The 27111-nt window shown below is 45.5% G+C and overlaps 2 protein-coding genes across 17 annotated transcripts in view; one reads left to right on the forward strand and one right to left on the reverse strand.

The window, feature by feature from the left end:
• Window positions 1-879: 879 nt before the first annotated feature.
• On the reverse strand, window positions 880-27092 carry STRADB (STE20 related adaptor beta). 16 transcript variants are annotated; one of them, XM_067000109.1, is made up of 19 exons: window positions 26988-27092; window positions 25985-26078; window positions 24841-24897; window positions 24466-24546; window positions 24007-24106; window positions 23389-23510; window positions 22816-22924; window positions 22163-22286; window positions 21394-21565; window positions 20880-20984; window positions 20427-20656; window positions 19793-19835; window positions 15061-19388; window positions 13785-14091; window positions 12820-13016; window positions 12072-12222; window positions 4177-4322; window positions 2898-2985; window positions 880-1071 (listed from the first exon to the last, which is right to left on the reverse strand). In XM_067000109.1, exons 3-13 carry the CDS (start codon window positions 24850-24852, stop codon window positions 19236-19238), a joined length of 1251 nt encoding a protein of 416 aa, XP_066856210.1. In that variant the 5' UTR covers window positions 24853-24897; window positions 25985-26078; window positions 26988-27092; the 3' UTR covers window positions 880-1071; window positions 2898-2985; window positions 4177-4322; window positions 12072-12222; window positions 12820-13016; window positions 13785-14091; window positions 15061-19235. The 16 variants fall into 16 exon arrangements, with proteins under 16 accessions (XP_066856210.1, XP_066856209.1, XP_066856211.1 ...); XM_067000108.1 differs by having other exon boundaries at window positions 26960-27081; XM_067000110.1 differs by lacking the exon at window positions 26988-27092 and adding an exon at window positions 26912-26929.
• The window catches only part of TRAK2 (trafficking kinesin protein 2), a 31189-nt gene continuing 28618 nt past the window's right edge, over window positions 24541-27111 (forward strand). Inside the window, exons 1-2 of the mRNA XM_067000087.1 lie at window positions 24541-24787; window positions 25603-25661. The gene's annotated coding sequence lies outside the window, so the exon portion shown is untranslated. The remainder of the gene's footprint in view (window positions 24788-25602; window positions 25662-27111) is intronic.

Consider the following 27111-nt stretch of genomic DNA (forward strand, 5'->3'; position numbering starts at 1 on the left):
GTCTCCTCCGCCTGCAGTACCCCCCTTTTGCCAGCAGGTGGGAGCAGAGAGCAACGCGTCACTGCAGCGCCTCTTCGCCTGCAGCACCGCTCGCTGTTCGGCCACCAGGTGACACCAGGCGCCGCCACGCCAGCCTGCTCCATGCATGGGCAGAAGCAGAACGGCAGGCACAGGTTCCCAGGCCATCTGCTCGTTAAGGGAAGCGGCGGGAGCCGCGTGGAACACCACAAGGAAACGGCAAGAAAAGGCACCCCTCTCCACTGGCGCGGAGGAAGTAACTGCCCATCCTAAATGGCACTGTGCCGAGCGGCAACATGAAACTACAGTTCCCGGCGTGCTCTGGAAACCAACATGGCCGACCGGAAGCCCATAGCCCAAAGACCACAACTCCCGGCATGCTCTGGGGCAAGATGCTCCCAGCCACCGCCCCAGAGCAAAATCTGTACTTTCTGACCTGCCGCCTACCCCCCGCAGCTTTCCCTACCCCAGCCGCCGATCGCGCAGGACCCAGCCTCCCCAACACCCTTCCCTCCCCCTCACCAGGGACCCCAGTCCCTCTCTCACCTGCTCCTCCGCAGCAGCCCCAACCCAGGTCACGCTTGCCAATCACTCCCTCCGAGCACACCAGCCCCACCACACCTGGCCCAGGGAGCAAAGACAGCACAGGCCTACCCCCACCATTGCTGTCCTTACTTCCCCCCCACCCCCCAGCCTGCAGCCTCTCCAGCAGGGTGGCCCCCACACCCAGATCGCTTGTCTGTATCCATCAGCTCCCCCATGGACAATGAACACAGGGCCAACCCCCCAGCCCCTGCCCCCTCCACACCCAGGAACCTGCAACCAGCAACACGGCCACTTACAGAGGCCACAAACACAGAGGGCAGCACAAGCCAGAAAGCGAACTTTATTAAACTCTTGCGCAGGACTCCTGGCAGGGAGACTGCAGTGGAACTCCCTGCCCAGACGTTCTCCCCTTCCTCTGGGGGGCTGCGAGGCTCAGGCATCGAGCAGGTCTGTCCATCCGTCTCAGCGTCCATCCTATGGGGAACGGTTGCCTCCTGCGGAAATGGGCTGTGATGCACAGAAGGAGGAAAAAAAAACAAAGGAAAACAGCACAAGTGGGACACAAGCAGCAAGAGAAGAACTGGGTGGACGGACAGCCAGCGGGGCAGAGGGCCAGAAAAACCACCCAGGGGGCAAGGAGCAGGACAGGGGTGATCAACAGGGTTGGACAGAGAGCCCAACAGAGGCACAACTGCGACGGCCAGGATGACCAAGAGTAATAGCAATTTTACTCCTACTGACATCAGAGAGTGTTGGTTTGGGATGAAATCAGAGTTTTGGTTTTTGGATCAGAGATGACTCTGTTGAACAGTCTCTGCCTTTCCAGTATGCGAAAGGGAAAAGCCACAAGGATAAGCACAGAAGTATGAAGCTATTACCAACAGAGATGCTGGAATTATGCTTCTCAATATCACTTTTGGTACTTGTGGAATAATTGCCTGAAGTAACTAGGCAAATTAAACTAATATTCACATTTTAAAGAAAATGTACAGCATTGAAGAAGCTTTCAGGGTGGAGGGTACCTGTGCTACCTAAGCGTTCCCTAGGCCTCCAACTTTACATGCTATTGCACTAGGTGAACTTGGTGTGCTGACTCTAAGGAACAGTACAGAGCGTAGAGTGGAGTGGAGACACCACAGATAGGCTCTGTGATGAGATGGGGAGCCGATGCTCTTGTGCACACCGAGACCGATACGCTGCACATTTGCTACCCTGAGCCAACGACCTGTCATGTTTTTGAAAAAACGCTGTACTCTAGTGAACTTTTGCTCATTATATCATCATTATAATATCAAAACACACCTCCATCCCAAAAGCTCCGTGCCTCCAAGGTGCGACCACCCCTCACTGAGCATGCACTCTGAATTTCTCCTTTAAACAAAAGTGAGATAACTTTTTGCCAATCATAACCAAGATATGCCTGACTAGAGTCACTCAAGGACAGAAAATAATCATAGAATCATAGAATATCCCAAGTTGGAAGGGACCCACATGGATCACCGAGTCCAACTCCTGGCACCACACAGGTCAACCCAAAAATTCAGACCATGTGACTAAGTGCACAGTCCAAACGCTTCTCAAACTCTGACAGGCTTGGTGCAGTGACTGCTTCCCTGGGGAGACTGTTCCAGTGCGCGACAACCCTCTCAGTGAAAAACCTCTTCCTGATGTCTACCCTGAATCTCTCCTGCCGCAGCTTGACACCATTCCTGCGGGTCCTATCACTGGTCACTAAAGAGAATAAATCAGCGGACAATGTAAATTGGCTTAAGTGAAAGGGGATGTTAGGGAAGATAACATCACGAAGGATACCTTTCTGACTTCCGGGATCAGTCGATGGGCTGAGCCTCTCTTCCCCTTGCTGTCGTGGGGTAAGATTTGAACACTTGGTTGTACCAGGTGTCTCCATGGAAACTTAGAAATCTCTAGAGCCTTTGTGCCTTTTAACACATTAATAGCCAGTATGAGTACCTGTGTATCTCATGCATGCTCACTTGCTTTTGCGGACAGTGAATTTATCTCCAGCAATCCAAAGAACCTATGTCCCTGTTGCTGTAATAAATTGCCCTTCATTGCATTGTTCCTAGCCGTGATAGTTCTCATTGAATGCGACTAGATCAAGGATGTGCTACGTTATTGGTGAATCCGTGACCGTGATAGTTCAGTAACCTGAATCCAACCAGACCTGTAACAGTTAGCCAGCTACGCCCCTTAACACGACGGTATTTCATAGGGAAAAACATAAAGCCTAAGATTTCTCATCCCTGAGGCCTTGGGAGGCAGGCAGAGAAGGAACCCGATACTTTTAGTGTCTCCTGACAATCACAGCTTACAGTTACTCCATGTCTTCTGGTCTCACAGGATGAGGCAGAGGTATAATTAATTCCTTCTCCAACTCACTGGAAAGAGCTTTTTTCCTCTCTGTGACAAAGGAAAAAAATGTTATGATCATGGGAGTCATTATACAAAGCCACACTCAGTGAATTCACTATTACAGTTAAGATCGTTTTTAATCAAAAACACCTCGGCAGCAATGTTACCACTGCAAACATAGCGCTGCAAAAAATATTCAACTCAAGATAAAGGAAAGGGTGAGCTAAAAGGACAAATGACGTGACCGAAGGCATCTGCAACAACCATTTGGTAGATGGTTGTCCACAGCCCTCGGATTTCATGGTCGTCTTTCCTGACAAACAAATCCTGGAAGAACAGAAAAGATACACAACGTGTCCACAAAAACTTTTGGGGAGACTACTGAAAAGAAAAACAAAAAAAAATAGAAACAGCAAGCGGCTAGTATGTCAGCTTTGTAAACAGAGTAACATTAACATACTAGGAATTTCCACATTATGTGTAGCCCCAAGGTGGTGCTGGGTACATCCACTGATATTAACGGGGTGGCACAATATAAGAGATAGTTAATAGACCAGGTACACCTGGGGTGCACAGATTGCATATTCCAGGCAACAAAAAAGTCACAGCACTCAGTTTGGATCAGCCTGCACGAGTCTGCTGATAGATGAATATATGCAACAATCAGAGAAGTCTTTTACTCCACAGACTCAGTTTCATTATATATATATATACACACACACATACATATACATATGTATGTATATATATATATATTTATACAGATATACACAAACATTTTGAACTTTATAACCACTTCAGTAATCATCATTAGCTACACCTACGCTTAAAGCCAGGACTACACTTAAGTGATTAAGTAAACATGGAGTCTTATCTGTGAAACGCTGAAAATGCCCCATAACCACTGGGCATCTTATGCACAGCGTACATAATTTTTGCAGAGACATGCATCTTAATACACAAAGAGGAGGGGCGAGGCAGACAAAGGTTTTAGAGACGTGTCAAGACCAGAACCACTGGGCAACTGCTCAGATGTGCAGAGCTCTGCTAAAACCCGCACGATTCCACTGAAGGAAGGAGGCTACCTACTTGTCTGCTTAAAATAACCTCTACAAAGAACATATTACAAAATCAAAAATGAAACTATCGTCCAGCAAAACAAACATCTGGAATACAAAGGGCTAAAAATGACAGCTGAGGTTTGATTCTTTAGCAATGTCAAAGGTCTTCAGATCCTACCTGACTTCTCGCGGATGGTGGTGTTGCAGCACAGAAATGAGGAGATTGGGAAGATCACAACAGGCCAAACATGGTGCTGAGCTCCTAAAGGAGCTGGTGGGATAGCACTGATGAGAGTGAGACAGGCTGTCAGCCTTCTGCACGAGCTGAAGAAAAGGAGCGCAAGTGTCAGAAGAAGCTGTTTCTTCTCATACTTCATTTAATACACATCTTTAAATCCAGGGCATCTTCTTAGGGAACAGATACAGAGGTAGAGTTAGCAGCTCCAAGGACACTTCAGGTTCTTAATTCTTTTTATAGTTAGCTGCTACCCGTAAAACCGAACCAGTTAAAATAGAGTTATATTAAAAATTCTGGATAATAACAAAAGTATGGGATTAAAAAAAAAAACAAACACAGGTTTGCATGGAAAGGAGGTTAAATTATCTCATTCATTCCATTTCTCATTCATTTCCCAATTCCCCTGCAAACTCCATGCTCAGCTCCTCTTCACTCACTCACTCAAACACAGGGCAGATACATCAGTTCTCATCATTCTTGGTAAAAAGACAACGTTTTCACGCTTGCTGTCAAATACCATCTCTTTCCAGCACACTTTCCTGCAAGCTATGCTAATTCCTCCAGGCTTTTTAATATATGCTAGAAACTTCACTGTTTTATCCTAATAACCATCTCGGTGGGAGTCACCCAGCTGCTATCTTTCATTCTGCTGTCTTCACAAATACAAATAAAACAGTACTTCAGCGATGCTCTATGACAAACTAGGCGATATGTGTATCGACCTCTTACATAAGGAAGGAAAGAATTCGTAGACAACATCCAGAAAGTATTACTTTGTTAGATATCAGAGTGGTGGGGCAGAATGACAACACTACACAAGACTGTACCTACGCTCCTAGGATTGTACACAATTTGCTGGAATACAAAAAAAAAAAGTAAGGTCACTGTGTGGAACAAGTTCACTCACTCCATTATTATTGTGAATGGCAAGAATATTTTAGTAAGCGTTCTTTTAAACCCGTAGAAATTTTCGGATTTATCTCAACTTGGCTTCATGAAAACTGAAACTTGCAGTACAAAGATCATTTATAAAAGCTTTTAGCAGCTGACCTTTTTAGGCATGGATTTGGTCACCTTTCTGGTGGGTAATATTCATCTCTCTCTCCCCCTTCCCCCCCACCACCACCAAAAAAAGAGCTTAAAGGCCACAAACTGGGACTTCTTGGAGGTGTGACTCCATTTTTCACCTTACCTAGTACACACTGTTTCTTCGCTATGCTAAGCTTTCACATGACTGCATAGCAGAGTCTCACTGATATTGTTTCTGTCTGCGAGTTTCACATGACTTCCCCAAATTGAATGAAACGAGCATTTTCCGTTGTGATGGACATCAAAATCAGCGATGTCTATCGTCAGCTGTGGAGTCCTGCTGGCAGTTATCACCAGCTCTCACACAATCCCATCTAGCTTTTGGGGTCCGCCCCATCCATCCTCAGCAGTGGGAAGTTCTTCCAGAAGCAAACAGACTGTTATTCGTTCCTCGGTGGAGCTGAGGCTCTGCAAGGCTTTGTTTTTTCCTTCCCTCACTCCCCCTCTATTTCCAAGCTTAAACTTAACACATAAGCTCGTGGGGCTGCGGCGGGAACCCCCAAATCAAATCCTAGCCCCAGCATCCCACAGTCTCCTACTCTAAGGCCCATCAAGCTACAAATGCACACAATGCTACAGACTGCAGTGGGCAGGTCCTTCAGGGCAGGGATGTCATCATCTTTTCAGGTGATGTTCAGCTCCCTGAAAGGGCTGAAATACCACGCCCATACTCACTTCCCCTACTTGATTCACACAGGTGTAGTCAGGGGAGCAGGGCCACGCCAGCACTCCCTGCTCACAAAGCTGACTGCCTACCTCCAGGTTTGTGTCATTTCCCTGGATTACTGCTACTTCTGACACATTCCTGCTATGAAAGCATAGCTCAGTGGCATTAAGCAACCAAACACGTGGATTGTGCTGTCTGCAGTATTTTGTCCCACACGCTCCTGCCCAGGACAGTTATTTAATCAGCTGGTGAGCCCGTGCCTCGAGCAAGCATCTTGCTGGGTAACCAGCTCCTAGCCTTGAATGGACACGTGAGAACTTCCAACTTTGTTTCCTGGTAATGTTTGAAGTAAAAGCAGTAGGGAAAATCCCTGGAAGAAAAAGTCTTCCTTAAGCTGAAGACCTGCAATATCGCAAAACTGCTATGAAATATTATGAAGGCAGAATGATGGCTGAGTCAGCCCACTCTGACCAATGGGGAGCTTTACTCGGCACCCGGCCTGATGGCCCCAGACGGGTCTCTATCTCCAAGGGGAAAACGGATCCTAGGCCAGGAGCTGGCGGGGCTCATAGAGAGAGCTTTAAACTAGGTAAGAAGGGGGACGGGGCTCAAACAAGGCCTGTTGGAGCTGTGCCGGGGGAAACAATGGCTAGGCCGGGGAAGAAGGCGATGGCCCAGCTGAAGTGCATCTACACTAATGCACGCAGCATGGGTAACAAACAGGAGGAGCTGGAAGCCACTGTGCAGCAGGCAGGCTACGACTTGGTTGCCATCACGGAGACGTGGTGGGACCGCTCCCACGACTGGAGTGCTGCAATGCCTGGCTATCGGCTCTTCAGGAGGGACAGGCAGCACAAAAGGGGTGGTGGCGTGGCTCTCTACATTAGAGAATCTTTTGATGTTGTGGAACTCCAGGCTGGGAATGATAAGGTTGAATCCCTGTGGGTTAGGATCCGTGGGAAGGCCGGCAAGGCTAGCATCCTGGTGGGGGTCTGCTATAGACCGCCGAACCAGGATGCGGAGACGGATGAGGAGTTTTATAGGCAACTGACAGAAGTTGCAAAATCGTCGGCGCTTGTCCTCGTGGGGGACTTCAACTTCCCGGACATATCCTGGAAACACAACACGGCACAGAGAAAGCAGTCTAGGAGGTTTCTGGAGAGCGTGGGAGATAGCTTCCTGACGCAGCTGGTCAGTGAACCTACCAGGGGTGGTGCCCCGCTAGACCTTCTCTTCACAAACAGAGAAGGACTGGTGGGAGATGTGGTGGTCGGAAGCTGTCTGGGGCAGAGTGACCACGAAATGGTAGAGTTCTCTATTCTTGGCGAGGCCAGGAAGGGGACCAGTAAAACTGCTGTCTTGGACTTCCGGAGGGCTGACTTTGAGCTGCTCAGGACGCTGGTTGGCCGAGTCCCTTGGGAGGCGGTTCTGAAGGGCAGAGGAGTCCAGGAAGGCTGGGCGCTCCTCAAGAAGGAAATCGTGATGGCACAGGAGCGGTCCGTCCCCACGTGCCCAAAGATGAGCCGGCGTGGAAGAAGACCGGCCTGGCTCAACAGAGAGTTGCGGCTGGAGCTTAGCAGAAAAAAGAGGGTTTATAATCTTTGGAAAAAAGGGCGGGCCACTGAGGAGGACTACAAGGATGTAGCGAGGCTGTGCAGGGAGAAAATTAGAAAGGCCAAAGCTCATCTGGAGCTCAATCTGGCTACTGCCGTTAAAGACAACAAAAAATCCTTTTACAAATACATCAACGCGAAACGGAGGACTAGGGAGAATCTCCATCCTTTACTGGATGCGAGGGGAAACCTAGTTACTAAGGATGAGGAAAAGGCTGAGGTGCTTAATGCCGCCTTTGCCTCAGTCTTTAGCGGCAATACCGGTTGTTCTCCGGACACCCAGTGCCCTGAGCTGGTGGAAGGGGATGGGGAGCAGGATGTGGCCTTCGCTATCCATGAGGAAATGGTTGGCGACCTGCTACGGAGCTTGGATGTGCGCAAGTCGATGGGGCTGGATGGGATCCACCCGAGGGTACTGCGAGAACTGGCGGAGGAGCTGGCCGAGCCGCTTTCCATCATTTATCGGCAGTCCTGGCTATCGGGGGAGGTCCCGGTTGACTGGCGGCTAGCCAATGTGACGCCCATCTACAAGAAGGGCCGGAGGGCAGACCCGGGGAACTATAGGCCTGTCAGTTTGACCTCAGTGCCGGGGAAGCTCATGGAGCAGATTATCTTGAGGGTCATCACGCGGCACTTGCAGGGCAAGCAGGCGATCAGGCCCAGTCAGCATGGGTTTATGAAAGGCAGGTCCTGCTTGACGAACCTGATCTCCTTCTATGACCAAGTGACGCGCTTGGTGGATGAGGGAAAGGCTGTGGACGTGGTCTACCTTGACCTCAGTAAGGCTTTTGACACCGTTCCCCACAACATTCTCCTCAAGAAACTGGCTGCTCGGGGCTTGGACTGGCGTACGCTTCGCTGGGTTAGAAACTGGCTGGATGGCCGGGCCCAGAGAGTTGTGGTGAATGGAGTCAAATCTGGTTGGAGGCCGGTCACTAGTGGAGTCCCCCGGGGCTCGGTACTGGGGCCGGTCCTCTTTAATATCTTTATCGATGATCTGGATGAGGGCGTCCAGTGCACCCTCAGTAAGTTTGCAGATGACACCAAGCTAAGTGCGTGTGTCGATCTGCTCGAGGGCAGGAAGGCTCTGCAGGAGGATCTGGATAGGCTGGAGCGATGGGCTGAGGTCAACTGCATGAAGTTCAACAAGGCCAAGTGCCGGGTCCTGCACCTGGGCTGCAACAACCCCAAGCAGAGCTACAGGCTGGGAGATGAGTGGCTGGAAAGCTGCCTGGCCGAGAAGGACCTGGGAGTATTGGTGGATAGTCGGCTGAATATGAGCCAGCAGTGTGCTCAGGTGGCCAAGAAGGCCAACGGCATCCTGGCCTGTATAAGAAGCAGTGTGGCCAGCAGGTCGAGGGAAGTGATTGTCCCCCTGTACTCGGCTCTGGTGAGGCCGCACCTCGAGTACTGTGTTCAGTTTTGGGCCCCTCGCTACAGAAAGGACATGGACGTGCTCGAGCGAGTCCAGAGAAGGGCGACCAAGCTGGTGAGGGGTCTGGAGAACAAGTCTTACGAGGAGCGGCTGAGGGAGCTGGGCTTGTTCAGCCTGGAGAAGAGGAGGCTCAGGGGCGACCTCATCGCTCTCTACAGTTACCTGAAAGGAGGCTGTAGAGAGGTGGGGGTTGGTCTATTCTCCCACGTGCCTAGTGACAGGACGAGGGGGAATGGGCTAAAGTTGCGACAGGGGAGTTTTAGGTTGGATGTTAGGAAGTACTTCTTTACCGAAAGGGTTATTAAGCATTGGAACGGGCTGCCCAGGGAGGTGGTGGAGTCACCATCCCTGGAGGTCTTTAAAAGACGTTTAGATGTAGAGCTTAGGGATATGGTTTAGTGGAGTACTTAGTGTTAGGTCGGAGGTTGGACTCGATGATCTTGAGGTCTCTTCCAACCTAGAGAAATCTGTGAATCTGTAAATGTCAGTGACCCCCCAAAGGTCCTTCTGTTTGCAGGAGCCCGTTTTTGAGATACTTTTGTGCTGCTACCCTAGTGCACTCTGTGTGTTTCTCAGGCCACCTAAAATTCCTGAAATGCAACAGTTCTGGTTTTCTCACCTACTTATTATTAGTACCATTCTTTCAAGACAGTCAAAAGAAGTAATTTATGTTTTTATTTGGTAGAGAGTGAAATCACTTTCGCTATTATGCTGTCACTGAAGTCAGCTGGAACTATTACAGAATGATAAATGAGAGATAAAATAATTTTTCTTTCTTGGATAGCGTTTGCTTCAAATACTCATGCCAGGGCCAGTTTAAGGAATCCACGGATTCCAAGGAAGGGAGGCTTGCCAAAACAGATTCTGTCTTTCTGATAATTTCTCAATAGAGCATTTCTCCCTTCGGTATTACTGGGGTAAGGACAATGACTTGGATTTCACAGAAGCAAGGTTTGCAAGGATAGGTAGTATCTTGATGTCCTGGTTTCAGTTAGGACAGAGTTAATTTTCCTCCTAGTAGCTGGTAGGGTGCTATGTTTTGGATTAGGATGAGAAGAGCGCTGATAACATGCTGATGTTTTAATTGTTGCAGAGCAGTGCTTACACCAGGCCAAGGACTTTTCGGCTTCTCGCTCTGTCCTGCCAGCGAGCAGGCTAGGGGTGCAGCAGGAGATGGAAGGGGACAGACCCAGGACAGCTGACCCAAACTGGCCAAAGGGGTATTCCATACCATCTGACGTCATGCTAAACAATATATAGGGGTGGCTGGCCGGGGTGGGGGGGCTGGCTGCTCGGGAATAGGCTGGGCATCGGTCAGCGGGTGGTGAGCAATTGCATTGTGCATCACTTGTTTCGTACACATTATTATTAGTAATACTATCATCATCATCATTATTATTGTTATTATTTTCCCGTCTTAATAAACTGTCCTTATCTCAACCCACAGGCTTCACTTTCCTGTTTCTCTCCCCCATCCCAGAGAGGGAGAGGGGAGGGTGAGCGAACAGCTGTGTGGTGTTTGGCTGCTGGCCAGGTTAAACCACTACACTTGAGATGGATGAGATTTCATGAATACAGCCTCGATACCTACCACAACCTAAATTCCACAATGCTGCTTCTGCAATCTGAGGGACAAACTCTTTTGCCACAGACAGGCAGGGATATCAGACCAGCGCAGAGGATCGCTTCAGGAGTCAGCAGAAGTGGTAACGAGAGAGCTGCATCCCTCTGTGATAGATACCTGTGCCCGAACAAGCTTTCCTTCCGCTCACAGGGGAAAAGACCTGGCGTCCTACAAAAAGTCTCACGTCTACCACTTTGGAGTGTTCTCAGTCAGCTTGTTTGTGCTTCAACTTCCCTTTGAAGGAAGTGGAAAAGTACATAAAAACCTCCTTCCGGTAGCTCGGCACTGATCTGCAAGCCAGCAGCAGGGCTCTGTCACGCTTCAGCCTGGAGAAAAGAAGGCTCTGGGGAGACCTCATTACTACCTTTAAACATGTATAATGGACTCACAAAAAAGACAGGCAAGGACTTTTTACCAGGGCCTGTAGTGACAGGGCAAGGCAACAGCTATAAACTGAAAGAGGACAGATCTAGATCGAACAAAAGGAAGAAATTCTTCACAGTGAGGGTAGTAAGACACTGGAACAGGCTGCCCAGAGAAGTTGTGGAGGCCCCATTACTGGAGGTGCTCAAAGCTGGGCTGGATGGGGCTTTGAGCAACCTGACCTAGTGAAAGATGCCACTGATGGAGGCAAGGGGGATGGACTAGGTGATCTTTAAGTGTCCCTTCCAACCCAAACCACTCTACGATTCTGTGAAAGGAATTGCCTCCCAAGTCTTTCTTGACCAACCACAACTAGCATTCTGGAAAGCCCTGCAAGCACTTGTTCATTATTTCTAGGATAATTCTTAAAGCTGAAGCAGGACAAAGTTTTGTCTACAAAGGCCTTTGGGGAGACTACTGAAAGGAAAACCAAGCCAAACCAAAAAACTAGGAACAGCAAGCGGCTAGTACGTCGGTTTTGTTAACAGAGTAACACTAACGTACTAGAAATTTCCACGTTATTTGCTCTCTAGCTTGAAAAAGTCACCCAATTCTGTCAGTGTTCACCATCTACTTTTTTTTTTTTTTAATTTTCACGTGGACATGCAAGAAAAACATTTCAAGTCCCTGTCACTGAGGGAGAAGAGGAGAGGGAAAAAAAAAAGAGGGGGGGAGAAGCGCAGCCATTCCTTTCCTCGGTAACATGAGCAAAAAGCTCCGGCGCTTAGCAACAACGTGCTTTGAAAGATAAAACACAGAAAAAACTACACGTTATTTAATCTCAGCTGTAGAGTCATGTGTATGTGTACCTGCTCATTTGTTTATCCGCCAGTATATTTTGCTACAGACACTACAGAACGTAGATACTGCAAGGTTACTACTACCTTTTGCAACCAATGGGATCTTCGGTAAGAACAGCTATCTGAAAGAGCCAACAAAATCCCCTTCACGCCTCGATTTCACCCGAAGATCGCTACGACATACCTGAACAGTCGGGACAGACGAGCTGCTCTTTCTCCTGGGAAACCTGCAACTGCAGCACACCAGCTGCAGCTTTTCTCGGTTTACCCGGTGTGCCACCTTTGCTCGGCAACAAAACCCACAGGGGTCCTAGCGGTGGGGAGCTGCTTCTGCCCTGGTGAACCGCAGAAAAAGGAAAGAACCGGCTGTCAGAACACAGGGAGAGGAAAACCTCCGAGGCACAGTCCAACGATCAAGCGCAGCGAGGACCCGCGCCTGGCCGCCGCAGCCCCCACCCCTGCCGGCCCGACGCTCCGGGGAAGCGCCCCCGAAGGCTCTCGCTCGCCTCACCGCCGGCAGCCGCGCTCGCAGCCAGCGGCAACCTGCGCCTCCCGGCGCGCACGGCCCGGCCCCGGCTCGGGGAAAGACCGGCCGCGCGCCCCGGAGCCCACGTGGCCGCCCGGCACCACAGAACTACAGCTCCCAGCATGCCTGGGGACAGAGCAGTCCATCCAACCCAGAGCGGAGTCGGCCAGGAACACACAACCCCCCCCCCGCCGCCTCCCGCCGCTCCGCCGCCCTCTCCCCCAGCCCCCCGAAGCCCCGCACAGTGCAGACCTCGCAGCACGCTCGGTCCGCTCTGGTCCGCTCCGGCGCCGCCCCCGCCCCGCAGAAGGGCCTTTTCCGCAGAACCCGCCCACCGCGTGGCGCCCCAACCGCCTGCCCGTCGCCGCGTCGTCCCGTCCCGTCCAGTCCCTTCCCGGAGAGGTACCGCGCCTCGGCGTCCCGTGCCGTGCCGGGCGCGGCGCGGCGCGGCTCCCGTTCCGGAGAAGGGCGCCGCCATTTTGCCGCGGGCAGGGGTCCTGCGGTGCCGCCCGGCTCCCCCTCCTTAGACGAGCCGGCCGGCTCCGCGCATGCGCGGAAGCAGAGCGGCAGTCAGGGCTTCGCGGAGCAGCGCTGATGTGCGAGCTAAAACAAAAAACAAAAACAAGCCGCCACTCACAGCTTTATGCGTTTACACAACCTAGGGCAGAGGTTGCCCCTGTGTTGCCTTTTTTTTTTTTTTTTTAACTTTTTTTATTATTATTGTTATTAAGAAGGTCCAGGTATGCTTGGTCCTCTCTCATTGCATATTGCAAGAGGAACACGAACACCTCCTCCAGAGGCTGGAATTGCTCAAAAATTTGTTCTGGAACTTGCCCAAATAAATTCGGTGGCCCTGAGGTAAAACTGTCCATCTCTATCGTTGCTTCTGCCCCATGTCAGGATCTTTCCAAGGCGAGTGTATTTTTGCTCTCAGGGTCTGAGAGCACCCCATTAATAACACTCTTATTCTGCTGGAAGTCAGTCTCAGTTATGCACAAGAACAACCAAGTTCCCGTCTCATCACAGAGCTTAGCCATGGCACCTCTGCTCCACTCTACACTCCGTACTGCTGTTCCTCTTAGAGTCAGCACGCCAGGTTCCCCCAGTGTGATCAACATCTAAGGCTGGAGGCCTTGGGATCTTTTATGTAGCACAGCTACGCTCCACCCTGGAAGCTTCTTCAGCGCTGTACCTTTTCTTTAAAATGTGAATATCAGTTTAATTTTCAGGTCACCTGAGGCAATTATTCCCCACGGTGGGGACTAGGAATGCTAAGTAGAGGAGAAAATAATTGTTGTGGGCCTCAAGAGTACACAAAGAACGTAAGGAGGGCTCCTGAGAGGACGGGGAAACAAAGGGAAAGCTGCTTACCTCTGAGAAGTCGTCCTCGATCTTCGTGCCACGGACATTTGTCTCGCATGCTTGGCGCATGAGTTAGGGGTCCCCGTACATTTGAAGGCTCCTTACCTCTGAGAAGTCCCCCCGGCCTTTCTTCCACCAGAAAATGGCTTTCCTGGGGACTTGCCACCCCGCATGGAGAGATCCCTGCCCAAGCAGCTAACAGCCTGCAACGCCACACACGTGCAACCATTCTCAGGAAGATGCATGCGTGGCTTTACAGACTGAATGGCAAATGGCAAGCATTTCCTCAGGGCAGGCTTTCCATCATCATCTCCCTCTGTAGGAAAGGGAAAAGTTGCTCTTGTCAGCTGCTCCCCCTCTCTTAACATTCCTAACATCCCCCCTCCTCCCCGATCCCACCTTCCCCTGCTGATTTTGGTCCTCTTGGGTCGCTGCCTGCCTCCACCTTCCAGAGCAGCTCCTTCTCATCGAGTTCTCCTTCCACATCCTGTCCCTGGCTGCTCCCATCCCACGGTGCTCTCGACGGCAACATTAGCTGTCGCTCAGATCTCCTTCCCGCTCGGTACCCACTTTTCAGCTATCCCTATCGTGGGAATGGCAGACAACCCTGCAGGTCGTCTGTATCCAACGGGCTGAAGGATCCATTTACCCAGAAAGTTTTGATGGGAGATTACAGAAAAAGAGTCACACCTCTGCGTAACACATCCCCCTTTCCAGAGAGATGCAAAGATGTCACAGGCAACCTCCCTGTAACTGTTTCAAATTCGGCAACAGTTTGCGGTGAGTATTATGAAAAATAACATTAGAAAGAGAAGACCGGTAGTCCTAAAAAGTTCCTGAAGTCAGGAGAACTTGCCCAATCAACCCCAAACCGTTCACTAGAGTAACTTGTTAGTCCATTTCCTTTTGAAAGCCAAACAAGGAGACATGCGTTCTACTCTTTCCCATCTGTGTTCTCGTTCCAGCTTAACCCGGCAGGTGGCCAGAGCGAATGGCTGAGTGGTGCTTTTCTCCCCACCATGGGAGACTCGGGAAGAAAAAAAAGTCAAAGCTCGTGGGTTCGGATAAAGACAGTTTAATAGGACAAAGACGGCAGGGAAATCGTAACAATGATGAGGGAAGGTTGCAAAGCAAGCAATGCGTGATGCTATTGCTCACCACCTGCTGACTGACGCCCAGCCCTCCCCGAGCAGCGGTCCCCCCTCCGCCTCGCGCCATCCCATTCCCCACCGTTCCACGGGACAGGGGACAGGTTAAGAAAGGGGCCGGGCAGCAGAACACTCACCGCAGCTCCCACTCTGGGTGCCGCTGGGACGATTTCGCGGTTCAGGCGCTTCTCGCTCGCTCTCTCCGCCGGCTTCCTCCTCAGTAAGGATCCGGAGGCTGAGCTGTCACCCCCCCCAGGAGAACACACAGGGGTGTGACACGTCTTACGCGGGCCAAAGCGACAGCGACAACGGGGTGGCTGTGCAGCGACCGAGGCGGCCGCCCTGCAGCGCAGGACTACAGCTCCCAGCATGCCTCGGGACGGAGCAGCCCACCTGACCCCGCGGGGACTCCGGAACGCCCACCCACCGTCCCGGTCCCCGCCTTTCCTCTCCGTGCTGTCTCTCCCTTGTCCGTCCCTTTTCGCCCGGGCTTGCCACTGCCAGACCCCACGGCCCCGCGGAGCACGGGTCCGGCACGGCGCGGCGCAGCCCCCCCGCCGCACAAGGGCCATTTCCCCAGGAACCGCCTACCGCGCGGCGCCCCTGATTCGCGGAAGAACTCTACAACTCAAAAGCAAATGAGTTATAAAGTCGGTATGTAGTTTATTTCGGCGCCGGGCGCATGCGGGATAGCTCCCAAATGCATACGCTACAATTTGCTCACTCGCGTTCTCTTTTATCCCCTAAAATATTACATATGCATTAGGTTTTGCAACACATCTATGCATATTCATTTCCTAGCTCCGCCTAGCCCCGCTTCGTATGCTAATTATCTTATCAGTCCTTCTGCGGTTGCGTAGTGCTCTCTGGTGGTCGTCGGGATGAAGTAAGATGTCTTAATCGGAGTTGAACTTTTCACGTCGTTTCCTTGTGCATGCTCTCTGAGCCCTTGGTCACAGTCCGAACCATAATGTTGGTTTGATCCGGTTCTCGGGGTCCGAGGGGCTCCTGTTATCTCGAGGCCTTGCAAGTTTGGCATTCTTTATCTTGTCCTTTTACAAACAGTCCTCTTTATCTCTGAGCTCTTGGTCACAGTCCAAACCATAAGTTTGGTTTGATGTGGTTCTTGGGGTCCCAGGGTCTCCTGTTATCTCGAGGCCTAAGCGCAGCACAACCACAGTACATCGCAAACATAGCACATATTATGCAATGAGTGTTGCCTACATATTCATTCTTAATCAATCACCCTCTAATTTCTAACCCCATGTCTCCGTATCACTGAATTCTAGTATTTTTTCCTCAGTCACACAGGATAGGGAAGACCATCATCAGGACAGGTCATTGCAGCTAGCTTAGTTGTTTTAGAGCTTTATTAGACAACCTAATATACTTTAGCAAAGCTACTTACTAGCATGAAAAATAGGGCATGTAAATCACCTACATTTAGTTCCTCCCTCTTGTTGGAGACATTCAGAACAATGGTTTTCAAACGATTTTCTGTGATTTCATCCTGTCTTCTAGGCTTACTCTGCTTACACCATGCTTGAGGAGGAGGGGATAGGGAAAAGAGAGAGGTAAGGTAAAACTAGGTAATAATTTTTGTAATCTTTTGTTCCTTAGTAGTATCAATTGGAATAAATTATCATCTCTTCAACGGATATTTATTGCACTGAGAATTTTTTAAGACCTTTATGTAGTACATCAAGTTTATTCTGAGTAAATCACACTTCTCCCTATGCTCATCCATTCAGGCATTCACAAACTCCTATGGTATTGGACCAAGACAGTAAAAAACTCAAGAGCACTGAAGCATTAAGCACATATTCAGGATAATATTACTTAATGTAAATTTTCTGTTGTGACAGGTATTTCATTATTTCATGTAGTGTTAAATACTAGCAAAAAGAAAGGTGGCAGCAAAAAACCTTGTGTTCCATTTCTATGAGTATCAAAACTCCAAAAGTAACCAAGCTATCAATTTGTTTCACTGATCATGAAAACATTTTGTAAATGTATAAGAAAAAAAAATCTCATGGAGCTTAAATACAATATTCCTTGAAAATTTCAAGTCTAATTTCAGCTCTAGTTCATATGCTAGTAACACATTTGGTATGAGTAAAAGTAAATAAACAGGTGCTCTGAGAAATAACAGGTTTATTCTGCTGAGAAGTGTGTCAGTTTGGAATGGAAAGTCCCAACAACTTGCATCTTAACGATACAGATCATGTATGTCAGATTTTGAAAACACTAATTGTATGCAAAAACTTTTTCATAGCACCATATTTCAGATTTCCAGTCGAACACAGTTTTGTTTCCAAGAATTTGCTTTCAGGTGCCAGGTAGTTGAAACCTCCTCAACAATATGATGTTTACACTTTTTTTGATGTTAACTGATGTATTTTGCATTATTCTTTAGAGGAAAGTATCACAGTTTATGAGCAAAACTACAACAAACCTTTCAGTAAACTTATTCAGGGACTAGTTTCAAGTATTTATGGTTATTTTAAAAATTAATATAAGTCACAGTGCCTCTTAATTGCTTTTGTTTGATTTTTTTTTTAATGCAGCAGTTCTAACAGTAAGAATTTTGAGCTTTTTAACTTATAATACTGCATCTCACTTTCTTCTTAAAAGTTACATTAGTACATGAACTGGAACAGTATTTAGAAAAAAGTAATTCTAGTTTTTCCACAGAAAGAAAGATAGCAGCACAGTAACTCAATTGGAATAGTTGGTTGTTTAAATCAGTCTTAAGTTCATTATTAGTATTCAAGTTTATTTTTATAGAGGGATTGCAGGGTACCATTCTTTCAAATGAAGCTTGCAAACAGTAGCACTTCAGCTGTATGATATTTTCTGCATTTTTTTTTTGAAAGTGTAATAATATTCAGATGTCTGTAATTGAAATATGTACAACTTCATGCATATTTTCACTTGTTTGACTTGGGGTTTATGTATACTGTTACTTAAAAATTACTTGTAGATTCTGTATTTTATTTTAAAAGTTAAAATTCTTAGTGGTTAGGAATTAAGAACCTTAGGGGGTTCATGTAAGACTAACGTCTTCTCTAAAGAGTGCACAAGTTATTAATATTTTTATGACTAACTAGAATAACTTACCCATTTAAATAACTATTTTCTTAACTAGTAGCTGACATAAATATGAAATTTATTTCTTGCAGTAACAATAAGCTGTTAGTATAATTGAACTGTGGTGAAAATAGAAGTACTAGAATTACAGAAACAAATGGAGGCAGATAGGGTAAGTTGATTGAAAGGTTCTTAATTTTAGTTTTACCTATTATGTTTTGAATTATAAGAGCTCTCTTCACAACATAATGAGTAGAATTGATTTTTTTTATTAATACTTCAGTGTGGTCATTTAGAAATTCATGCATCTCAGGCTTGAATTCTGGTCATTTTGCCTTCAAGGCTTTTCACGGAAGCTGCTGGCAAAGCAGAAGTATTCTCAAGACTGGTTGCAGGTAAGCCCAGCTGTGTAAGATTCAAGTACTTAACAGTGGAATGTTGTATAAGTTAAAAACTCAAAATGTGTCCATTCTGTATCTATACACTTTCACTTCTGTCAGAACTAGTCAGTAATAGGTACTTTGGGACAGAACTTTTTCCTAAAATGTAGTGAGGATATATCTTTTTTTTTTTTCAAGACATCAATAAATGCAGATGCAAAAGCACAAATTTGTACTAAAACTGTAGACAAATGCAAGAGTATGAGTCATTTTCAAGTAGTTTCTTTGGACAACATGCAATATTAAAATTGCAGGAAAGACTTGATGGACTGCTAAACGGGCAAGTATTGACAGCATGTCAAGTGAGAAAAATGTCTTCTGGGAGGTGTGAGAGATTTTTTTTTTTTTTCGTATCATCAGCTAATTTCTGCAGTAGAGGATTCCTCCTTACTATCATATCATTTGGGTGATAATGAAAAGACAAAAAAACGAAGCCTTGCATTCAGAAAGGCAATTGATCTGCAGTAATGTGAGCTAAAAAAAATGCATTATAGACAACAAATAAGAGGGCTCCTGTTGTATTTTTAAAGAAATATTTGGAAAGAGGGAGATAAGAGGTCAGTCATTCTCTATATACAGTTTTCCTTGTGGTCAGAGAAAGTGAGGTGTACTGCACTTCGTGATGCCCAGATGGGATTAAGTTAATGAAATATGGCCACTTCAACTGCATTTTCAAGTATACCTTGTCTAATTGTATTTTAACCATACAAAGTAAAGCAGCAAGTAGAAATCACATTTTCCTTCTTTGAAGCACAGGAGAGGTATGATTGTTTGGTGTCTACTTAGAATTCCCAGTCTGTTTCATGTTGATTTGTAGTAATGCATCCAAGTTCAGTCCCAGCTGCTGCTGAGGGCAGTGCCAAGAGCTCTGATCTACTATTTTGAACAGGAGGCGGTAACAGGGACAGTAGTGAGCTCTGTGTTTGTTTTTTTATCTAGAAAGAAGAAAAGAAACAAAAAAGGACTGCCCATAAATCTGCATAACCTTGTATCTGACCATTAAAAACACATGAAATCATAGAGCCATGTTCTTTCATGTTACAATACTGAAAGCAACAGGAAAAGAGGTTTACCTTTCCTTACTCTAGAGAAAGTTGAATTAGTCTTCCACAACTGATCACATTAGCTATGCAGTTCTTCTGCTTTTAATCAAGAATATTAACCAATTTTCTTATTAGTTAGGCCAACTTATAATAAAATAAAAACTGTTTGAAGCAAATAGGCTGTTACCTGCTGCTTTTTGCTTTCAGCTGATCTAATTATTCCATAATCCAACTCTAAAATTTTGTGACTTATTTAGATTATAGCTGTGTCATTTAATAAAAATTAGTAAACTCACCTGCTTGAAGAACATATGCGAAAGCAAACTGCTTGCTGATGGCCTGGAACACAAAATGAATGATAAAATTACATTTTGAAAAGTTAAATACTGCTTTTGGAAAAGGGGCTAGGTTGACAAATCAGTTTCAGCTGTGTGGTTATTTGTCCATAGAACAAATGTGAAGCATGAGGAAGGCAGCACAGAACTCAAACTCTGTGCCTCAGTTTATAGCAAGGACACTACTAAACAGATCAGTTTACTTTTAGTTTTCTTTTCATTTTTCTGCTTAACAAAGAATTTAATGTCTCATTCAGAAAAGACATCGTACTGAAAACATACTTCAGTTTGTTGTTTTTTCTTGGACAGAGTGCAGGTTTAAAAATTAAACTTGTTGAACCACCATACGAAGTACAGTCATTGTAAGAGATTCAGGCCTGGGGGATGTCAAACAAGCCTGTAAAAGCACAGTTCCGTTACCAGGCATAATAGTTCTTAAAGTACAAGACCAATGTTAAGTGTAGTGTTTTGTAGAGTAATTCTGGTCTGAAATTCCGATTTTAACAGCATTCAACTAATTATTGTATCCTAAACTGTGAGCTATACTTAGTCTAAGACTGAAGTGACAGAAAATTAATTTTTATGAGAATATTACCTTTTCTCGGGATCCTGTTGCAAACAAAGTTCTACCAAGTTGTGGAAGGCAGGGGAAAACGTTTTGGAAAAGGGAATTTTTAGTCTTTCACTGGTCATTGTGCGTGTCATACTCTCACCAATTCCAGAATCAACACCTGATCGGGAATTCTTCATCCTGGATTCCCCATGGGGGAATGTATTTATATCCCAAGGACAATATGCAGGACCTTTCAGTTTTTGCAGCAGCATCTAGTAGAAAGGAACATCATTTAGAAGATTCCAGCACCTATCTAGACCTACACAGGCTATACTATGAAACTTCATAAATTGAAGGATTATTTGATCTAGCAAGAAGCATGCATGTTCGAAATAACTAAAAGCAGACATCATTTCATCAGTAATAGTACTGATTTCTCTCAATAAAACAAAATAATCAGAGTTTTCTGAAGTAGAGATTAGTTCAGCATCATACCTGAGTGCAAGGCATCTCTTGAAATGGAACACGTCCATTGGCTAATTCACATGCTGTGATTCCCACACTGTAAATATCAGACTTCATGTTATACCCAGACAAATCCTGTAAGACGAATAAAACTACTGCATCACTAAAGCTATTGATCAGTACAGACAAAAATACATCTACATATTACAAGATTTTAATATCCTGTAGTCTACATAGGATTGAGGCAATCAACAAATTGTGAAACCTGCGGCTTTTTTCAAAAATCTGAAGAGAATTTTTAGGCTCTGCACTAGTTTTCAGGAAGAAAGTCAGGTGAAGAGATTCAGTTGTACAGCACCACCTTACTAATGGCTTTAAAACCTGTTCTCTTTAGGAAAACTACAAATTCAGCATATCTGTTTTGTTCTGTTTTGAAGCTGCAGTTCAACAGCTTCTATTGCACTTCCACAAGCAGACTTAAGCTAGAAGTTGAGTACTTCCAGTAACTTTGAAATAGGAAGAATGAAGTGTAATTTATACTGACCTGTCTCAGTAGTTCAGGACTCAGCCAAGGAAGTACAGATGTACTAAACTGGGGGAAATCATATACCACCTTTGACTTTTGTCCATTGTTAACTAAACTGTAAAGATTGTTTAAACCAGAGAGAGAAACCAGTCCATCCCCTGAAATCAGAATGTGGCTAGCTTTAATATTCCTGTAATACAAAGTTGTAAATTTTAGTTACACATTAGTCAAAGCACCACTAAAGTAGAAAGGCTTTCCTATTTCATTAACTTACATTGAGATGTTTACATTCAGTTCTATTTATCAGATTAATTTCATGAAAGGTCTTCACTCAGTATGTCTTTTTTAATACACCCCAAAAGAGAGGAGAAGAGGCTGGCAAGAAAAACTGATTGCCAGAAATTGGAGAAGGACCTTCCTTTCTGGCAAAGGATGTAAAGTAAGGAAGTTACTTCTACAACTCTCATTCTCTTCAGCTTCAAAAACATAAACCCAGACAAATGTATACAATGATTTAAATAAGAGGACTGATGTTACAGAAATACAATTCCTGTACCAGCTGTCTTTAAACAATTTGTGGATATCTGTTCTTGTTAAGCTTCTGCAAACTTGGTTCTGCTATATTATTAAAAAAAATGCTCCTGCACTATGTTTGACATAAGAAGGAATACAGAAAAAGGAAAGGAGACAACACGTGAGATGAAAATGGGTTTTGAAATGAAACTAAATTCTTAATAAACTAGATGCTGTAATGTGATTCTTACCTATGGCACTGACATTCTCCTACCTGTGAATGTAGCCATTCTGGTGCATGTAATTTAATCCTCTGATTGCACCAAACAGAATGTTCCCTATCAAAGCTTCACTCATTCCTTCAGGAAAGTAAGTCTTCAGCAGGTGTCTAGCAGAACCTAGAAGAGGGGGAAAAATCACTAACAACTATCTAAGTCTAACAAGCCTTGTTAAACTATTTGTCTATGCTTGCTTCCTTGCATGCATTCACAAGAGTGGTATTCTTGTTTTTATACTGCCTATGGTACATCAAGAAAACTTACATGGATGCAGCTGATGCATCCATCAAAGATCACAGTCAAGTCATGCTGGGTAACTGAAAGTCTATGCCAAACCTGCACTGAAACCAAACAAGTTTTCTGTTGGCAAAATTAAAAATTCTGTAAAGTCAAATGCATCTCTCAGTTATCATTCCACACATTGTGGCTGTTAGGATTAACTGCAATTTAAGTTCAAATGCCAATCTTTGCTGGGGAGGAAGATGATATACAGAAGGCTTCTATAAACAATTGGTTTAGGAAGGTGTGCTCCACTCCCTTCTTCTGTACAAGACAGGAGATGCTTAAAAAACACTCATGAACTGTGTGGCATAAACTGTATCAGTCCTTTTTTTGTTACTATTCCTAAACTGCAGTTAACAGTCCTTACCATAGGCCATGAATGGAGAAATGACCCAAAGCCAACTACCAGCTGTAAACACAGTCCAAAACGTCATTATGTTGGGATGCTGGAAAAAGTGGGATAGAACCACCTCATTCTATGGAATTAAATGAAAATGGATATGTTAACCACAAGACATCTGTCTTACTAAGAGCATTAATTATGTCAGTAAGCAGTAGAAAGAACTGTTCCCTGGGGGCATTTATACTGAGTTGCAGGTGATGTGCGTAGCCTGCAATAGAAATCCAAATAGTTTGTGTTTGACTGCGTTTGTCTGAAGTCAAGTCTAGTTTATTCATGGTCTGAAGTTTTGCTGTTAAATGCAGAGTACAAAATGCCTTTCAAAAGAAAAGTTGTACAATTATGAGGATTTCTAAAACATTTGCCAATGGTTTCTTCAGAAAGCAACTCTCAAATTTATACATGCCTCGCGTTGTGCCTTTGAAGTGAAAACGTGACCTAAATGACCCAGTAAAAACACGAAGGCTACCTCTGTTTAGTAAACTCCTGTGTGTTCATCAGTATCTTCACCAAACTGGCACTGAATTGCTGTTGCTTTACCTGTAAGGTTTTCAAATGCTCTTCAGAGCAACTTTCTAGGTCTGTGATCCTTACAGCAACTTGCATGCCTGTAGGTGTATGCCGTGCAAGGTAGACTGAAGTTAAGTTGTTGAATCTCCTTCCTGAAACCAGAAGTGGATACCTTAACAATGGAAAATGTAATAATCTACCACATAATTTTCTTCATATTTAGAGATCACTTTGCAGTTACACTTTACATCACTTTTAGTATCCACATTAGAATAAACACACATGCACAGTGGGATTCAGTGCAGACATCCTTAGGACAATCAACTCAAGTAGCCAAATGGTAAGAGATGAAGTTAATGCTGTATTTATTGTTCACATACCTTATATTAAAAGAGACACTGATGTCCAAATGCACAAACTTCAAAAGAAAATTTCAGATAACTGTTGATTTCTTATATTTTAAAACAAGTGATAACTGAAACATGAGAGCTGTTCTGTACTTCTCTCAACTAAGTAGATACAAGATTAGTTCTAGTAAGCTGATAATACATTTTCCAAACTTAATAAATATTTATTGCAGTTAGCAATAACCTAGCGAGAGAATGCATCTGCAAGAACAAGAAATATTTTAAGGTATGGTTATATTACCTATTTCCACCTGGAGTTCATAGTGAGAGACATTGGAAGAACAAAATATCATTTCATTCCCTCCTGTAGATGGGGGAATCCAGGCTAGTTCAGAATCAGCCTAACAGTGGGGAAAAACACAGTTTTCAGAATTACTGTGTACATTTATTTGTTTAAAGTAAATGCAGAAATACCATTAATCAGAATGTTAAGATCAAATACTCAAGTCAGAATATTCAGGACAGTGCTTTTACCACTATGCTGAGACTTAGATAAATAAGCTGCTGCGTTTTTTTGTGTTTTTTTTTAAACTACTACAAGATTAAGAGTAATACTTAGTCACCTATAGTTCTCTTCTGAAGTGGGAGACCCGAAGTACTGTGGTTATTTTTTTTAAGATGTGCCCCCTAATGAGATAATTTTTCACATGTACAGCTTCATATTTAACTTTGCCAGTTAATTTTTTTTCTTTCTTCTTACCAGGCATTCATGGATGCTGCTCTGAGATTGCTTTTCTGGTCTGAGTGACTCAACTGGTGTACGTAGAATACAGGAACAGTCCTTGAGAACAGAAACAAGCGAGTGTTAGTGGACTTGCTGCAATTTATTAAACATGGCAAGGGGAAAACATCGGAAGTAATCCCTATAAGTTCAGAAAGTTTTCCACTACAAGCAGTTAAGAAACAACACAGAGCATATGGCAGACCCAGAACTAAACAGTCTCCTTTCCCGAAAGTTGATACAACAGCACTGTGGAAATCTCCTCACGTATGACATTTCACCAGAACTTTCTCACTTTCAGGTATGACTGGGTAACTAGGTACAACAGTCAAAGATTCTTAAATACAAACTTACCAAACAAGACATGGAACTGCTTTAGATGAGGGGAAAAGTCATATACACCCATTTATCCTAGAAAAATTAAAGTAGCAACAACATAAGATTGTCCATGAACATGTGACGAACATCAGTCTCTCTTTAAATCAGAGCTGTGAGGCATTCCTGTTATCTCACACACACAAACTTCTGCAGGTTTGGGAAGGCCTGCTTGTATCAAACCTTTAAGCAGCGTGCAACGTACGTTTCAACTAAAGTTTTCCTTTTTAATTCATGGGTTAAGAAATCCTATTACCATTTCTGAACGAGCAATGTAATTACAAGTTAACTGCATAAGTGCAGAGAATAAAGAAGAAATAGATTCATGAATCACTAGCAGTTCATAAGAAAGAAAAAAAAATGTATGTTTTAAAGGAGCACAGCTGTACTAGTCATATTTCAGCTCAGCTGCGTGCAGATGAACTAGCTCACAAAAAGCAAGCCAAAAGCTATTACTCTCAGTTGTGAAACGTAGAGTGCAAATACTACTGTAGGGAACTTGAGTAAGAAAAGGAGGAAAAACAACTAATTTTTTCACATTACTTAGGTTACAGAATCAGCGTTCAAACATCACAGATCAGAGTAGCCACTTTGCAAGTCCCCTAGCAGACTTGCTTTCTGCCTAATGTTTTGAAAGCTTACGTGGGGAGGAGAGAGAGATGACTGTCTAATAAGTATATGAGGTTTCTGAAGTGTAAAGTGAGACTAACTAATTTACTTTAGCTACCTGATGATCTACAGGTGAGTCTTCTACCATGAAGAATCCTACTTGGCAGATGACATAAAATCCACCAAGGGAGGTAATTCCATTTTAACACGTGATTATTGCTTGAAAGTTAACTTTAAAATGGTGAACTACTACATCAGAGACTGATCATTCTGTTTATCAAGGAGATAGGCTTGATTATATCCATCATTTAAATTATGTATGCTGTTTAATCAAGGCAACAGTCTGAAAAGGTAACAAGCACTGACCACCCATCCACTGCCAAATATCTAATCCTTAATATCTTTATCCTAAAAAAATTGCTTGAAGTAATTCCTTTTTAAAGATGAAAAATGGAGACAAAAAGAGATCCTTAATAGGTATTTGGCTTCTTCCAAGGATCAGGACTTGACTTACCCAGCTTCACTGAGAAAGTCTGTGGCAGGGTAGGAAAAAAATGCAAATGCCCCGAGACATTGGCCAGTACTGTAACAGCTATGGTATCCTTCTCCTATTGGAAGAAAGAAATCTCATGCCATCATACAAAATAAGTTACTCTGTTGCTTGGAACATGAATCTGCAAAAGTTAGGCTGAAGAATAAAGTCTTGATAACTAGAACATACTAAAGTGAAATTGAAGAATTTGTTCAAAGGTATGAAAGGGTATGACCAACCATCAGATGTGTCTGTGATTCACATTTTTCAAATAACATCAATAAGGTGTTTTTTCTTTTTTTTCCTTCTGTAGTTTAATATTGCTTCCATTTTCATTATGACTTTGGGTCACGTCCCTACCTAAACCTTTTCTACATTTTTCTTTCTACAACACAGTCTTTCTTTGTACTGTAGATCGTGAGAGCAGCAGCCCACAGCTGAACTGACACATTCATCCTAGCTTGGCCAAAGCTTCAGATGCGGTGAACAGTGCCGGGAGAAAGCAGTTTGATCTATTCACAGGAAAACACAAACTGCAAACTGCGAAGACTCTGCAGCCCAAAGCCCAAGTACCTCAACCGCAGGTCGCGGTTCTGTTCCCGCGGGGCCGCAGCTAGCACTCGAATGCGGGAGCGGCCGCAGCAGCTCCTTGTTACATACCCTGAGGCAGGGTGACCCCGGGAGCCTCCCGCAGCGCCGCTCCCCACTTGCTCTGTTCATCGTGCACCGCGCCTTCCCCGCGGCGCCCCCACCTCCCTCCGGCCCCCCGCGGCGGCCAGGATCGGGCTGCCCCTGCCTATGCCCCTGCCAGCGCGGCAGCAGCGGCCCCCGCTCCCACTTCCCCGGCCCGCCCGGCTTCCTCCGCAGTGGGCCTGGGAGTGCGGCGCTACCGGCCCGGGGCCCCCTCACCCCCAGCACGGCCGTGAAGCCCTGCGGGAAGGAAGCGCCCGTTCCTACCCGCCGCCAGCCCGAGGCCCCGCCTCACTCTTAGCCCAAGCGGAGCCGCAGGGGGCGGTGGAGGCGGCACGGCGTACTGTGGGGCTGACGGTTTGCGCCGGTGGGTGACTCGGCCCTGCCGCGCAGCTTGCTGGGATTTGTAGTTCTGCGGC

Source organism: Anser cygnoides, chromosome 6 (genome assembly GCF_040182565.1).
Source record: "Anser cygnoides isolate HZ-2024a breed goose chromosome 6, Taihu_goose_T2T_genome, whole genome shotgun sequence".
NCBI lineage: Eukaryota > Metazoa > Chordata > Aves > Anseriformes > Anatidae > Anser > Anser cygnoides.

What these genes read in the sequence shown, in the direction of transcription:
- STRADB (XM_067000105.1), bottom strand. Translation starts at nt 26,722, where the DNA reads ATGAACAGAGCAAGTGGGGAGCGGCGCTGCGGGAGGCTCCCGGGGTCA. An exon ending in CGGGGTCACCCTGCCTCAGG is followed by an intron (nt 24,547 to 26,662) that starts GTATGTAACAAG and finishes TCTGTTCTCAAG; the next exon opens with GACTGTTCCTGTATTCTACG. An exon ending in AAGAGATGCCTTGCACTCAG is followed by an intron (nt 20,657 to 20,879) that starts GTATGATGCTGA and finishes CCTTTCTACTAG; the next exon opens with ATGCTGCTGCAAAAACTGAA.